This window comes from Phaethon aethereus, assembly GCF_964289735.1.
Source record: "Phaethon aethereus genome assembly, chromosome: 2".
NCBI lineage: Eukaryota > Metazoa > Chordata > Aves > Phaethontiformes > Phaethontidae > Phaethon > Phaethon aethereus.
In genome coordinates this window covers 152232774-152249684 of record NC_138582.1, presented here as the reverse complement: position 1 = coordinate 152249684, position 16911 = coordinate 152232774, and the positions used below count along the sequence as shown (strand labels likewise).

General features: G+C 45.9%; 1 protein-coding gene across 1 annotated transcript in view; it reads right to left on the bottom strand.

Moving 5' to 3' along the window:
- Positions 1-6173: 6173 nt before the first annotated feature.
- Positions 6174-16911, bottom strand: part of KIAA1217 — a gene marked incomplete at its 3' end in the record, with an annotated part of 184658 nt that continues 173920 nt past the window's right edge. The window contains exons 17-20 of the mRNA XM_082015340.1: positions 13120-13239; positions 7996-9684; positions 7413-7535; positions 6174-6668 (exon numbers count right to left, since the gene is read on the bottom strand). Of these exons, the coding sequence (XP_081871466.1) occupies positions 6174-6668; positions 7413-7535; positions 7996-9684; positions 13120-13239 (2427 nt within the window). The remainder of the gene's footprint in view (positions 6669-7412; positions 7536-7995; positions 9685-13119; positions 13240-16911) is intronic.

Here is a 16911-nt window from a genome sequence, read left to right as displayed (position 1 = left end):
ATGGATCAAGTTAATTTTAATTTGGTTATGTTTACAGATAACTAATGATTTTAACTCCTGAATCTAGAGGCATCGCTGCCAACTCTCATGCTTGAGAATATGGAACTTCCATTGTATTAATTGGAATAGAACACAAGATCTTTTGAAAAACTAGGAACTTAAAAAAAAAATTTTAAAAAACCACAAAACAGGAATTGTATTGGCCAACAATGCTACAGATACAAACTTAAGGCTTCTGCAGCCTCCATATCTGCTGCTGCTGCACTGGCCGACTGGCCCATGGAAGCTGCAGAGCAGTTGCAGAAGGAGCTTGGACAAAAGTCGGGGGTATCTGTGGGGCGTACGAAGGGGATTACGGCAGTTCGGACCACCGCTGCCTGGCCCTTTCCGTGGAATGCGGGTCTTGGAGGACATAACCTGGCAGGCAGAGCGGGAGGGAGGGAAGCTCTGGGGAAGCACTTCACTTGACGGGGAGATGCAGGGAGCAATCTTGGGTGCATCAGGGAGAGGAGATAATTACTGAGCTCCGCCTGAAGAAAGTGGCATGTGGCAGCGTATCTGCGGCTGGGAAACACTGATACTTCTGCTCTTTGAAGACTGCCAAGATTTGGGGCCACCTTAAATTCCAGCTGGTGCAGCAGTTAAGATAACAGCCATTACTAGGAGCCATTGCTATGCCCTGATCTTAACATCAGCTACTTCAGACCCTTACCTGTGGTGCTTTTCTTTTTCTTTGTGAGTTTTTTTGGTGGTTTTTTTGTCAGTTGGTTGTTTTTTGGTTTTTACCCTCCTCTGGAAGAGAAGGGTGATGGTCTGATTGACACCGGAAGGGAAATGCATGCGTGCAGTAGCCTGCCCACAGGTGAATACTGCTGGTGCCAGTATTTCCTCAGGAAGCTGGATTCAGTGGGATGGGCAGTGGGATGGGCAGCTCCACAGGGTCGCGGAGCAGCGGAGGTGGGCAGGGACCTCTGGGGATCACCTAGTCCTGCCCGGGCTTGGGCAGGCGCAGCTCAGGGCTGGGGCTCGTCGGGTTTTGGATATCTCTGAGGATGGAGGCTCCACAACCTTCCTGGGCAACCTGTGCCAGTGTTTGACCATGCTTACAGTAAAAAGGGGCTTTTTAAAATATTTAAACAGAATTTCTTAACATTTCAGTTTCTGCCCGTTTTTTGTTTTTATACTCATCATCAGAAGGGTTCAAACTGGCTTGGAAAGTACTTTTGGTCTGAGGACTTGCTTGGGGCTGTGTAGCTGCAGTCATCAGGAACATGGGTGAGCCGAGATCTGATGGAGAAATAACGGATGAACTGTGTCAGTAGCAAGAGCGTTTGGATTTTTAAAAAGGTTCCAAACAGCAGTTCCTGTTTCAGTGGGGATCAATGGTTTAGTTTGAAATCCCTTTTGTGGGACCTGGTAGCAGTCGTACAGTACCTTCCAGCTTTTTAAGACTCTCTGAAGGGCTTGTTACAGTCCCCGCTAGTATCGCTCGCAGCACCAATAATGCGGAATTAAGACATGGCCACAGTCCAGGGAGTTTTAACTTCTTTCATGCTGCTGCAGAGCTAAAGGAGAATCCTTTGCTGAGCTGCGCACGAGGGTCTCTTTCTGTCTGCAGCAATCTGAGGAGAACCCCTCTCTGCTTTGTCCAGGCAGGAGGAAAGACTCACAGAATCATAGTCAATAAGGTTTGGAAAGGACCTCTAAGATCACCAAGTCCAGCCATCAACCCAACACCACCATGCCCACTAAACCGTGTCCTGAAGTACCACATCCACACGTTTTTTGAATACTTCCAGTGATGGTGACTCCACCACCTCCCTGGGCAGCCTGTTCCAGTGCTTGACCACCCTCTCAGTAAAGAAATTTTTCCTAATATCCAATCTAAACCTCCCCTGGCGCAACTTGAGGCCATTTCCTCTTGTCCTATTGCTGGTTACTTGGGAGAAGAGACCAACATCCACCTCGCCACAACCCCCTTTCAGGTAGTTGTAGAGAGAGATAAGGTCTCCCCTCAGCCTCCTCTTCTCCAGACTGAACAAGCCCAGTTCCCTCAGCTGCTCCTCATAAGACTTGTTCTCCAGACCCCTCACCAGCTTCGTTGCCCTTCTCTGGACACACTCCAGCACCTCAGCATCCTTCTTGTAGTGAGGGGCCCAAAACTGAACACAGGATTCAATGTGCAGCCTCACCAGTGCCGAGTACAGGGGCACAATCACTTCCCTACTCCTGCTGGCCACACTATTCCTGATACAGAAGAGTTTGAACTGTGGCCTCATTGCTATAAAAAGTTGTGTTCTCATTTTTAAAGCTGGGTCATTACACTGTCCTCATTAGATAGTAATCAAGCAATTAATTGTGCCAGCCTGCAGAAAGAAGGGTGTAGTTTGATGCATGGCTGAGAGGGGGAATGACTTGAAACAGTCATCGCTGAAGTGGTTCATGCACGTGGGGCTCATGGTCATGAGACCATAAAAATCTGCCTTTATCTTCTGTTGCCAAACCTGTGAGTTTTTAAGCGTGCAGGAAGAGCTGCCTTCAGGAGCTCCGGGATCATATGGATTTTGGCCCTGTACATTTCTAGGCAGAAATGCCCTGCACATGCCTACGCATCCTATTCTGCTCTGCCTTCCCACCACTGTGGCCTGCCTATTGCAGGGATTGGGTGCTGTCTTGCTTCGTTTTTGCTGCAGCCCACATAGGTAGAGTCAGCTGGCATGCAGGGATGGCGCTTACTCTGCTGTGAAGTCCTGGGCTGTCTCAGACTACAACAGGTAGCAGGAAGGTCCTGCTCCTCACCTTCTAGCTCCTTCCACCTCAAAAGGGAGTTGTGAAGAGCTTCACTTCTGATTTTTCAGAGCAGTGAGGTCCCATCGCATCTGAACCCATGGGATCGCTGCAAACTAAGGAAACTTGATGGCTGCTCACGTAAGAGACTCATACTGCAAACGCAACAGGTAGCAGGTCTGGTACCCTGGGGACGTGGTGCCCTGCAGGGTTACTTTTTTCTGAAGAGCCTCTCATCTTTAAACTGCCCAAGAGCTGCTGAGCTCTGGAGTTGCGTGTGCCGGAGCGCCCTGGTGACAGCAAGGAGGCTGGGCTGCTTTACCACAGGTCCCCTCTTTGGCTGCCGGTGCGCTGTGGGGAGCGCAGCCCCTTGCCGGCTGGGGGAAGCTCTGTCTGCTCTGAGCCCCCTCTTGCAGCAGCAGCTGCCCGGTGGCTCTCGTCCCTAACTGGCTGCAGCCACCTCCACCAAAACTGCCTCTTCACAACTGGTTTGCAGCGAGAAACATGGCTTTTTAGGCACTAGCCTGTGCTGTTTCCTCCTGTGCTCAAGGCATTTGTTTACAGACTTGCTGATTTTTCTGAACACTCTGCTCAGCACTTGAAAGCGTTCCCGGTGCTGAGCTACAGCCTGCGCGCAGCCCTTCCCTGCCTGCGTTCCTGAAAGCCCGACAGCTTCTTGCTGTACAAAGTGGGATGGGGAGGGTTAAACATGGCCCGGCTCCCGCTGGTTCCAGCAGCGGTGCCTGTGCAGTGGGTTACGTGCTGTCTGAGACTGTGGTTGGTTTCCTGGCAGGTGCCGCACCCAGCACTGAGGGTGAGGCATGGAGGTGCACAAAAAGTGGTGGTTGCTGGAAGACGTGCAGGTCGCGGCGTAGCTGAGGCCGCGAGTGGGTGTTGTGTTCGCTCCCTGATGGCGACTCCCACATTCTCCACCACAAGCAATAATTTACCTCTCGAGTACAGCACTGCCTTGCTGCCTGCCGCACACCCAGCGACTGGTTATTCATACGACTACTGTCAGCGTCTAAACTAAACAGAGACGGAGAATGTGCTTGCTGTAGCCCCTGGCCCGGAGAGGCCGTGAGAAGCAGCGGCTGGAGCAGAGCCAGCGCTGCGGCCCGTGGGTGCGTGCTGCGGCGCTGCAGGGCGGAGGAGGGCCAGGACCAAAGCCTGCCGTGAGGGACCCTGCCTGGCTGTACAATGGCTCATGGGGGGCTCCTCTCGTGGACAATCGGGTATCTGGGAGTTGCTGTCTTTCACTAAGTATTGACTCCCTGGGGGATGTCAGACCAACTGCTTAAGAACAAAAACTTGTATGTCCATCATTTACCTTAAACTTCTATTCTGGCAGTGCGCCATAAAGGAGAAGCATGGCACCCAGCCTCCTGGTGCTCTCTGCCTTTGCTGTCTGTTGTGTGGGGACATGCAACAGCCCTTCTTGGCAACAAGATACGGCATTAGGTCAGGCGTGTTCCCTTCAGAGCAAGGCAGTAATGAACTCCACGCTTGATAAGGTAGAAGGCAACCTTGGAAAGTGCCTGGTCCAGGGTGTGCAGCGTGACAGAAGTTCTTCAGAGGCTCTTCCCACCCAAATCAGCTGCTCCCAGGCCAGGCTGCAGAGCCAGCGCTTTTCTGTACCAGCTGGAAGGGAACTGGCTTCACTCTGGTCGCTCAGCGTGAGCGCTCCAAGCTGTGCCTCGCGCTTCCCTGTGGCTTTGGAGGCACCCAGCTTGTCCCGGGCTCGTCCCTCAGCCCGAGGCTGAGGCTCCCGCGTCCTGCGCCTGCCCGGGGCCTGGGCTGGCATGCCAGCGGAGGCAGTGGCACTCGGCAGAGAGCTGCTGGAGCCAGGCTGCGTGTCATGTTCACCAGGTATGAGCTAACACCTACATTCTTTAATTGCTCCTGCTGTAAGGGATGCACCAGCTGAGGGCTCAGCCTTGAAATGACACTTTTAGGAAACTTCCTTTTTCACAAGGAGGAAAAAAACAAAGAACAGCCTGCTTAAAGGTGGAAGAGATCATACTTCATCCAATCAGTCAAAGGTTTGGGTGCTTTATTTTTTTCTTGCTAGTTTTCTAACCTGGAGTCCCAGCAATTAGCTTTTGTCCAGGCAAATTTGGAAGACCCCACTTTAAAATCAATACTTATCTATGGCCTTAATTGGGGGGAAAAAAAAGTCAGTTTTTCTCCTGACTCTTTAATTCTTTCAGGCAAACAGCTTAACAGCTAATTGAGACCATTATAAAAGTTATTGTGACAAAATACAAATATATAAGCATGCAGCCCTTTATTTTTGTAAAGATCTTTGCTTATCATAGTTCTGTATATTACATTATGGTGTTATACAAATAAATTTATTTACAAAACCATGAGCTATGCAAGCTTCTTGCTTTTTTTTCTTATTTGACTGACAGCCATCTTTTTCAACCCTTCCCCATATATGTTTTTAAGCATGCATAAAAATTAACTTTGGTGTGGTAAAACTACTCTATGTGCCCAGCCACATACAGTATTTATTTATTTATATATATTTATAGATATGTACAAAAGTTTGCCAGTATACAGAACAGTACAGAAGTGTACATTTTAAAATCCACAATGCAATACATTAATGGGTTGCCAGGTCTCAGTAAAATAAAACTGAAAGAAAAGGGTGGATTTAGCGAAGAAAAAAACTAATCGGCACCTACCTATGTGTAAAACAATTTATTTTTTTTTGCTTGGCAAATTCTTAAATATAATCTGAACGGCAGTGCAATAGTTGTATTGCCTCATACACGCTAAGATCAGTCTTGTTCTGTTTCTTGTGTAGAGGTTTACTGTCCAGCATACTACTTGCAAATGTACATTACAATAGTATCAAAATGTTTTGGCAAAAAGATCTTGAAAGGAACCATGACATTTGTTGACAAAAATAGAAATCTGTAACAAAGCTAAATAACAACAAAATAAAAGAAAAATATTTTAGTTTCAGTTTTACAGTTGTGTATAATCACACTTTAGTATATCTCTGTTCACTTCTAGTCCCCATAATGAAAAATAGCTTTATACAAAACAACTTACTAAATTTTTAACCATACATTTTCCCATGCTCAGTACACCGCTGTGCACACGCACTCAAGTTCACTCACACACCTTCACACTTTTTTGTAAGAGGTGCTGCCTATAGGAAGAAAACGCTCTTTTATCATTACAACAGCAACAGAGTTTTACAAAAAAGCTTCACTCTAATCTAGTGTAGTAATTCAGTATTTAGCACGTGATTAGTATTAAGCCTCCAGCATTACAGCAAAATGGTTACATCCCCTCGTTAAAATATTGGCTGCGGATTCTTTGAAAATGAACAAAAAGCCTTGGTGAACTTGCACGCGTGCTGTGCTTAGCCTTTAGGATGGCTCCTTGGCTGTGGATGGGGTGGACTTGCCGGCATTTCCGTTCTGTGCCTTGTAGCTGGTGAAGCTAGGTGTGTGGATTGTCCTGATGCTCTTCATACCTTGGTTCAGTGAAGTGGGAGAGGTAGAGGAGGGGGGGGAGGTAGAGGAGGAAGGAGGGGGTGGCCGGCCGTTTTGAGTCTGTAGTGAGAACGAGAGATGGTGACCTTTCCCTGGGTAAGTGGGGCTCTGAAACTTGGAGGAGCCGTTAGAGACAGAGGGGATGAGGGAGGTAGAGTAAGTTATGCGACCTGTCTGAGGACCGAGAAGGTTAGAGGAAGGAATGGAGGGTTTAGTAGGTAGATTAAGAGGGTTAGAGCTGTCACCGCTAGAAGCAGGTGCTGAGCTGCTTTTCCCAGAAGTGGGAGAAAAGGCTGGGATCTTAGAAGCAGGTAGGGTAGGGGAAGTAGCCTTATAGTCCCCACCAGCTTTCTTAGCACTTCCATTAGCCTGCAAATAAAGATGGCAGGAGACAGTTTGTCAGAAAGCCAGTAACATGATAAACCATCAGGACCTGGGAAAACAGCCCTACAGAGAATAAGAATTAACAGTTTGAGGCCTGAACTAAGTCTTGCAGCTGTGGACTGGACCTGGTAGAAAACCAAAGTGCCCAAGGAAGAGTGCACAGAGAGAGAGCGAGCCAACAAAGCTTTTGTGAGAAGGTGCGACCTACGGGTTATAGACCAGTGACTACATTGGCCATGCTTCTGGGTTATTAACGTGAGAACAGACTTGTCCGGCCGGAGGGTTAATGTGCATCTACTGCCACCTATTACACCAACAGGTTAGTGTCCAAGGCTTCCTGTAAAGAGTCTCTGAACAGAAGCATTCCCAGCTCTCCTAAGAAACCGCCACACTTACCAAAGGGAAAGTAAACACATAGTTGTCATCTTAAAATTACAACTGAATACTACAGTTAAAACAAAAAAAAACACACAAAAAACTAAAAAAAAACCCCAAACAAACAACCAAAACAAAGAAGCAGCAGGTGTTTTATTGCAGACATGCATGCACAAGCATGGTAGAAAGATCAGTAGGTACTATCATGCCCCCAGGATCCAGGATGTCCAGTTAGACCTCATTCGAAAGACAGGCATCCGTTATTTGGTATAATCTCAGTCAGTTACTTGGAGTTTTTAAATAAACAAACAACATGAAATGTCCATCCAAACACCAGGTTTAGGGTAAAACTACCTGTCTGTATTGGCGTGGATCCTGCAGCTTGTGCTGTTTGCCTGCTTTCTCCATGTTTCCTTGTCTAGTTTTTGAAGCCATGGGGACCGGCATCCGGCTTGTCTGGGAGGCAGTGCTGGAGCCCTGCGGAAACGAGTGGAGGGGCAGGGAGGAGAGACAAGGAGAAGGTGTGATCAGTACCGCTGCGCTTGAAGAGGAGACTGCACACCATGCGCCAAAAAAAAAGCCACAGTACTACATGCAGGGAAAGTTCAGGAGCTTCACACCGCAGGTGTTAATTTCCAGAATCAAATGGAGAAAACTGCTCAGCTACTGATCAGCCTGGATTTCATGTCAGTGACGCTTGTCATTTCACACAGCGGGTTATTCGACCCAGCTCCCCTGCATTTGCCCATCACCAATCAGCAGCAAAGATTTAAAATAAAAAAACAACCCAATGGTCTATTAGCTGTTAGACACCTTGTGGGGAGCCCAAACAAGCCACCTGAAAGGAAGCAAACAAATCACAAGACCCTCTTGTTTAATGGTGATTATTGCAGATTTTAGAAAGCAGCTGGAGGTTTGATTTCTTGGACTAAGGTACCTTACGTGAAGTGGCTGGGACTGACGGAGGGGGCTCTACGCCAGCACGGCTCTCATCCAGCACTACAAGCTCTCGGGGTGGGGTCTCTGGTACTATCTGGGCTGAGAAGGGGACAGTGCTTCCCTCAGAGCTGTATGTGCTTTCAGGGATAGATTTTGGACTCATTTCACTGATGGTGTTTTCCAGCTGCTTTATAGTCTGCTCAAGGCTGTCTAGTGTACGGTATGTACTCTGCCGAATTTCATCAGTCCTAGACAGGGACACTGCAGCTCCCGGGGGTCCCTCTTGCTTCCCAGAAGCACTTTTGTCACTGTCCTCGGGCTGAGACCTGGTGATTTCAAATCTCTTTGCTTCCTTGTGCTGCTTCAGGGTCCCGTCTTCCTCCTCTTCTTCATAGACTACAACCTGCAAGGTCTTCTTCCCGGTCTTGGTTCCTGTCCGTATTGCCTGCGTCAGAGCAGCCAGCTGCTTTTTAGGGAATTTGAATTTAAATTTTTTCTTAGAATCCTGCCTGCTTCCAAACTGATCAGCAGAGTCCAAGTTTGCTTCTGTGTTTAGCCCATAGATCTGATGGTATTTGTTAAAATTTGTCTTTGTGCTTTCATCCTCTGCAGGAGGTCTGGTTTCTACAAGGTCAGAGGAAGACTGAAGGTTAAATATGTATTGCTTGTTAAGACTCTGAGCTGCTGAATATTCTGTGACTGCTTTTCTGTCATTAACTACTGGTGGCTCTTCTTTCTGGCTCTCAGAGATTTCACGTGCTTCATTTTCTTCCTCCTCTTCTTCTTCTTCTATCTTTTCCTCTGTCATCATTTTCTCCAACTCTTCATCACATTCCTCAAAAATCGTAGAAAGTCGCTTATATGCTGACCTAATATCCATCGGTTCATCAAAAATGATGATGACGGGTTTTTTGTCCAGACACACTACTGGCTCTTCGCTGTCTGCGTTTTCTGGAATACCCTTCTCCGACACCACATCCTTCCTCACGTCAATATTCACTGTTTGCACATCTCCACCTTTCCGGCTGACTATATCATGAACTTCCCCACTCGAAAGGACCTGGACAGCTGTTTTTGTAATCATGAAGGCGATGTTTTCTGTGGGTGGGTTGTCTTCACTTGGAGAGCTAGCTGATGAGTCTGTCTCTTCAATGCTGTTCACACTGTTACTTCTGGATGCTCTGGGTCTTAGCACAATTTGATTGTAGTTGACTGCAGAAACTTCTTGCTCCTGCGAGGAAGGTTGAGGCCCCGAATCCTCCTGCGTGTGCCTCATGAGAGGGGCAACGCTGCTGATGGGGATATGCTTGCCTGTGGCCTGCAAGGCTTCACCCTGCGGCAGGCCCTGGCGAGCATCTTGTGAGAGTCCGTAGTTTGGCTTTGGTTTTCCAGTTTCAACAGCTGGAAAATGGGATCCTAAAATATCTTGAGCCCCTCTTCGTTTGTCATCCTCTGGCAAACTGGCACCAGACAGGTTTGTGCTCATATTCTGGAGGTTTTTCTTACAATAGTCTCTACCGTCTACAAACAAACCCTTGCTAAATGTAGGACTGTCATTCATTGAAAAGCCAATTTTAATGTCAGCTGTGCTGGATGAATCAGAACCCAATTCTTCTTCAGTTTTCCCTTCCCTCTTCTCTTTAGGATGGTCACTATCTGTGGGAGATCCTGTTGTAGCCCCATACACCTAAGGGGGAAAGTCGGATTACTTAGTTATTCAGGGCTGTTAACTTTACAGGACTTTTTTCCCCCAAATTAATCATCATATTCTCAGGGGAAGTGCAGACCTCATGAACTCACCACTCCGTTTACTGCTGCAGAGGCTTGTCTGAAGTTGTCATCTGATTCCTGTCTGTCTTTGGGGCAAAACTCCAAATTCTGGCAGAACAGTACATGACATTACTGCTCTGGGCTATGCATGTGGCCAGCATGGCTTGTTACCTAGGGCTCCTATCTTAACAAGGCCTCCAGGATATGCAAAAGCACACTAGTTACCTCGTTTCCAACACAGTTCCACCTTGACCCGCTTACTTTCCAGTTAAAAAAATCCCTAGTTTGTGTAAGATGCAAGTTGAAAAGATTCACAGTATCTGATAAAGTTCTGCTGGGACACATCAAAGGGAGCCTGATGTGGGAGGGCTGACAAGCGCTACGGCTTGCTAGCTCACCGGAGAGCCAAATGCAAGAGTCTGGCTAGCCTCGGAAGGAAGTTTCGTACCAGTAAAAGCTGATTTTCAAATTATAACATTTTGCTGTGTCTAATGTTGCTCACACCTGAGTGGCATTGTTCCATCACAGTTAACATGATCTGAGCATTTCTAAATCCTTGTCCCTGTAGCTTAAAAGTACTCCTTCAAAATTACCAGTGGCATCCTGCAGCGCATGTGGAAGCACAGAATGAAACACTGAGCTACATTAATTTATAGAAGCAACTCCAAACAGCACACAGAGAGATCATCCACCAGCTCAAAAGTTGTATATTCCCAGCAATGCAAATTTAAGGGAAATTTTTTCTTTATTTTCAAATGAAGTCACCTGGAGATGCAGTTTCGTAATACCAGGCTTTTCTTTGGGGCTTGGTTTGTTAAGTGCTAGTGACAACTTAGGACAAACACCAGTCATCAGCATGAGGGACTGACCAAAAGAGACAACATGCCTGTGAATGAGCAAGAGAGAAATCTACAGTCAAAAGATGGCTTGCCAACAAGGAACGAAATCTGGCCTCAAGTGCCTGAAGGCAGTGAGCCAAAAGCGTTACTGCTGACATTGCTTGAGACTAGAAGCTGACTCCTAACACACCAGAAGGGAAAATTATACTTATATGAGCATCAAGATGTGCAGAAAATCAGTCAGGAGAGTCGCCCTCCCAGCTGAGATTAATGAGTGATCCACAGGTTGGCTAGTGCATGTACTCCCCATGCACACAGAGGTTCACAAGGTATAGTTTCTACATCTTGTGTGATATTTTCTTATACACTAAGGATTTTACAAAGAAAAACCTTACACACAATCAAAACGCAGGAGTGAGAAAGTCGTCAATAGACCAGAGTCACAGTTCATCTCTACAAAGGCATATTAGCAGTAACAAGGCTGTGCAGCTGCTCCATGGATACCTTGACATCCTCATATTTCTAAATAGGGAGGACCTATCACGCAAACCAGCCACAGCCAGCAAGGCACCAGTGGGCAAGCTGATGCTGTCAGCACTTCATGCTGAGAGCTGGTATCAGAACAAAACTAGGGCTCATGGTCACCTCAGGCCCAGACTCGCTCAGGGGTCAGTGCCTCCCAGGCCCATTACATGTCAGAGCTCACAGAATTAGGCCAGGCCATTTAATGGCACTTGTTGCCTGCAGATATGCTGAGTTCCCATTTTTTAGCAAGTTCTACTTCTTGTTCCAAGCATCAGTGCAACACCTCATGGTGTCACTGTACAATATATCTCATTTTAGGAACTGTTGCCTTTCTACTAAAAAATAAAACCACAATAAAATTCATTTCCTCTATGAGTTTACCATGACCATAAGGCTCCATATTTAAAGCCAATAAACACTTTGTTATGTCAGATGACAAAACCAGATCTCATTAACCTTAATTTCCTGGACTCTGTGTTATTCCGATAAATAGTGGTTTATGGCAATTATTTGGCAGCACCTTTCAAAGAAACATTTGTGCTACAGGATGTTCAGTGTCTTGAGTGGTGACCCAGGTTTTTGCATAACAATACAATCGTCTCGTTCTGACACCAGTAGTAATGAGGATGAATAGAGATATGTCACACTTTTTTTTTCTCTGTAACACTGTCGTCATACTCTCCACAACAAAGCAATTTTTCCCTTTTACTCATGCCCATAAACTTGCACCCTCACCCAGCCTGGTGTTTGCAGCTTTAGACCAGAACTGCTGTTTGGGCAGCTCGAAGCCAAGTCGTTGCGTGCAGTGCCCTGACCTGGCAGCAGTACCTTTGGGGGGATGTATGGCTTTTGATGCTAATAATATATCAGACACCACCATCTAGGTGTCACCTTGTGCTTTAGAGGTACAGTGCCCTATGCAGATGCAGCTCACTGTGGTTCCAGGGCAGCTGGGTTCTTCTCTGTCATCTTCTCTCTCCCTGCCTCAGTTTCTGTTAAAAAAGCTGAACTGCAATGTCTCCCGTAAAATCCTTGGGGAGCTAGATGCCACATCAGAGAAGATATTACTGCTATTTCCAATTTGCATACACACACAAAATGCATGACAAAATTGAAATGCTGTGCTGAAGAGCTGTGTTTTCTTCCCCACTGTATCCCCCTTCATTGCAAACTGGCATTTGGCTCACAAGCTGTAATGCCTCCATGACTCCCTAAGCCCAGCAATGATTCAATTCATTATTCTTAAACTTACTTAAAAGATATGCCTGCAAAGGCAGAAATAATTGTAGTTTTCTTCATCCTGCACACTGGCTGCTCACTAAGACCAGTCAACTCAACTGGCAACCTCAGTCCAGACAAAGCTGTGAAATTCACCCCAGCTTGGTTATGGCCCCAGACACAGGGCATCACTTCTAAGTCTCATGACCAAAGAGTGAATCTTGGACATTAACTTTCAGAGTAAGAGCAAATTTGGTCCATCCACCTTGACTCTGTCTTCCAATAACCTGAATGGGTTTTCTGAATATCTAATCACTATTTCTGGGACCAACAAATGAAGCAAAATAAAGCAGAAATTCCCTACAGTGTCTCTTGAGACTGAGAGGAACCACTAATTCACCTCAAGAGACAAGAACAAGGCTTAGGAGAGACGCTTCACCATTCATTGCCAGAACGGCACTGAAGGATGTTCTGAGGAGTATGAGCATCTCTTTGGTAGAAACTAATGGATCCTCTTTTAATTTTGATTTCACAGAATCATAAAACTTCATGCAACCCTTGTATAGTTACTGATGAGACACATACATAATGTAGATTGACGTAATGTTCCATATGAGCGTTTCTGAGCCATACTGAGATAGAAGGAAGGCAACCACTGAGCAGTGGTAGGTGGGGGTTAGAGAGAACAGGACACAAGATATAAGATTAGTTTTGAAGGAAAGAAGGTTATGCCAAGACTGAGTGGCATGTTTACAAATGCCACTTGTTACCTTCTTTTCCTTGTGATGCATTAAAGTCCCAGGCCTTATGTCCTTAACATGTGTATCATTTCTGGACTGTTCAGCATGATTGTTTGAGTTTACATCCATAAAAGAGCACTTCTGGAAAGCCTAGGAAATAAATACTGCAAGTTATCAGAAGACCAAGTAGCTTTTACACAGAAATGTCTGGAGATGACCAACTACAAAGAGCATTTGTTTTTAACGTTCACAGCTCAACAATATTACCTACAAGTTCATGAGATAATAGAGATTTTAGACTATTAGACTAAAAGGAATAGGGCATCCCCTCCATTCTGCCAAGACTGCACTCTAACTCATCATGTTGACCTCAACATTCCCTGCACGGACATGAGCTTGACTTCTGTTTTTACAGATGGGGAGATGAAGGCATACTGAGATGCTGCAAACCATCCAAACTTAAGTAGGAAGCCCATGACAAACTTCAGGCTTGTGTTCCTGGTGGCTGATAATGATGCAAGAGCTACATAACGCCACTTTCCCCCCACAAACTGTTATTAAAACTTGAAGACGTGGGTCTTTGCCACAGCCCTCACTAATGCTCCAGATGGTGACAGTGTCAACGTATAGGCTTGTGGACCACTAGCCTCCCACCGCATGTACCCCAGGGCATGGCCTGGACTTTTCAGCCCTTTATCTTGCTATCCTCTTTCCATTTCTTTTGGGTTTGTCTATCCATCTGGCTCCCAGATCTGGAGGAACAAAACTGTCACTGCCACTACCGCACAGTGCTGGCTGCAAGCGTGCATCACTGGGATTTCTGCAGGCCTCTACTGGCACGGTCTACCTTCATGGAGATGTACAAGCAGGACACGTCTGCCAGCCAGAGGAATGAGGAACTGCTTACAGGAGTCAAACACACAGTGACATGCAAGAAGATTATATTCTTATACCATGTATTAGGGAAATGATTTAATTCCTGGCAACTCTCATGAAAGTAATTGCGCTGATTACAGATTAGAATAGGGCCTGTTCTTTAAATATTGGACTCCTTATATGTATTGCATGTTTGTGCCAAATCAGAAAAGTAACAATAATGAAAAAATCCAGTGTAAAAATCACGGTGTAGAGTTTCTTCTGGTTTCCCATTACATCCTATCTGTATGTGTTTATAGACCAGAGTACCTAAGACAACATGGAACTATTAGAAGAAGTAGTCTCCCTCCTCATAACACAGGGTATGGACTTTCCCCAGCTTACCCATTTGTGAGACCAGTGATGTATTCTTGAGTTAGATGATCTATAAAGGCATCCTCAAAGTCCTTCAAACTTTAAGTCACAAAGAATATGCAATTTCCCTTGGTAACTGGTTTATCACCTTTGCTCCAAAATATCTATAACAGTGTCTAAATACATTTCATGCTATAGCAGCTGATTATCAGTATGCCTTTTTCTGAAAGATTAAAAAGGTACTTCCCATGCAAGTATCTCTATATTGTAGTCAAGTCTCTTCTGAACCTTCATATTTGCAACAGCTTTTTCAAATAGGGGACACATGCATACTTAATCATGGATGCAGCAGCCCCGGGCAGATCCCACTGATCCTGTACACAGAGGTAAAAACACTCCCTGTTCTCACATCTACACCCAAAGCAGACATTAACTTTGTGGCAACAGCACTGACCTGGGAGCTCCCATCTACTTGTTACTGCAACTCCTGTTTTTTTCCAAGACAGGCAGTTGTGGTCTGGCCTGTATTCCGTTGTTCTTCATGTGGACTTTATACTTAAGTGAATGTGTATTGTGACTATTAAGTGATTGCTATCATGTCCTTGCTCTCATATTTCACTAGTTTGAACTAAGCTGGATTAAACAATAAGGATTTTAAATGTATTTCCAGGCTGTTGATGAAAATACAGAGTGAAACTGGGCCTGTAGCTGATCCCTGTGGGACCTGACTACAAACATCTGCATCAAGGGCAGCACTTTCAGAGACAAACAGCTCTCAATTGTCCTATGATATTTTTTTTTAATACCCTGCGGTGCCAGATTTTTATCAGAATGTTATATGAAGTTTGAGCAAATAACTGACTGACAAAAATGTTTATAGGTATACAATTCAGTATAAGCAGTCAAACCTGTTAGTCGATCAAAGAGTGTTGTTTGTTTGCTTTGAAAGATCTGTTCTGTTCTGTTTACTAGCATAACTGTTTACATCTGTCCTTTAGTTCTTCAATGACTGAATCCCGTACCTGATTTTCCATTATTCTGCCTGTGATTGGTATCAGTCTAATGAGCCTGCAGCTCCTGGATCAAGCAGTTTGCCCTTTCTAAAACATGGTACCCTGCCAACCTTCTAAAATATACCTGGCATTTTGGTATTTGTTTAAAATGAGGATTGCTTGTCCCCAAAATTAGCATTTAAGCACTCATTCCCTGTTGAGCTACTATGCCTATTTCTCCTCCTTAGCTTCCCTCAGCCCCCTCTTTCCAGACCTTGACCTCCACTTCATCATCACCACTGGCAAGGCAGCTGGGTTGCTCTCCTGGGGACAGGAGACAGTGCAACAGTTTCACTGTCCTCAGCTCTCCTGTTTCACTGTCCTCAGCTCTCCTGTTGCACTAGTCATTAGCACACAAATGGGGGATAAGGGTAAACTGCTCCCTGCAAACCAGCTGTTTGGAGCACTGGTGGGTGAGAGCCGAGCAAAGGCACAGGGTGCACCCATCACACGTAACAGTTGCTGCTTAATATCCAGGTCTCCTGTGCTGCAAATACTCCCTGGGCAGCACCAAACCCACCTTCTGGCAGGTGGGCAGCAGGGATCATCTCATGTTGTGGCAGTGTTCTGAAACACCCCAACATCAGAAGTTACAGCCAGTTAAGCTGATCCGCATTTCCTTTCCTCATATGGGCATGGAAGAGGAAAGAGGGTGCCCCTGGGAAGCTGGAGCTTGCTGGTCGTAGCTGGAATAGTTGGCTTTTACTGCAGCATCGCCATCACTGAACTAAACCGGTCTATGAGCTATCAAGCGAAGAACCTGCAAGAGAGCACTACTTCTACTACTGCTACTTGGGGTTGTTCAGTCTGGAGAAGAGGAAGCTGAGGGGAGACCTTATCGCTCTCTACAACTACCTGAAAAGGGTTGTGGTGAGGTGGGTGTTGGTCTCTTCTCCCAAGTAATTAGCGACAGAACGAGAGGAAATGGCCTCAAGTTGCACCAGGGGAGGTTTAGATTGGATATTAGGAAAAAAATTCTTCACGAAGAGAGTGGTCAAGCATTGGAACAGGCTGCCCAGGGAGGTGGTGGAGTCGCCATCACTGGAAATACTCAAAAAACATGTGGATGTGGTGCTTCAGGACATGGTTTAGGGGGCATGGTGGTGTTGAGTTAATGGTTGGACTTGATGATCTCAAAGGTCCTTTCCAACCTTAATGATTCTGTGATTCTGTGATTCTATGCCACTGGCAGAGTAATGTACCAGTTATGCAACAGGGAACAGCAAACGTTTCAATGTTCAAACACTCCAGGAAACATTGGACCATAGTACAGAACAAGTGAGCACAGCCTGCCAGTTCCCAACTCTGTTAACACAAATGATGGGCTCTCAGCACCTTACTGGTCTGGTACTAAGTGAGAAATGCTAGCCCAGGGACAACCACACCAAATGCACACCAATATTTTACTTGTCCCATCTACACATGCAAGATTCTCCAGTGGTAACCATTGCATTCTTGACCACTCAGCTGCAGACCTCTTGAACAAAATTTGAGCGGTGCTTACAAAACGTGTACCACCCCGTGCAATGAAGTGGGACCA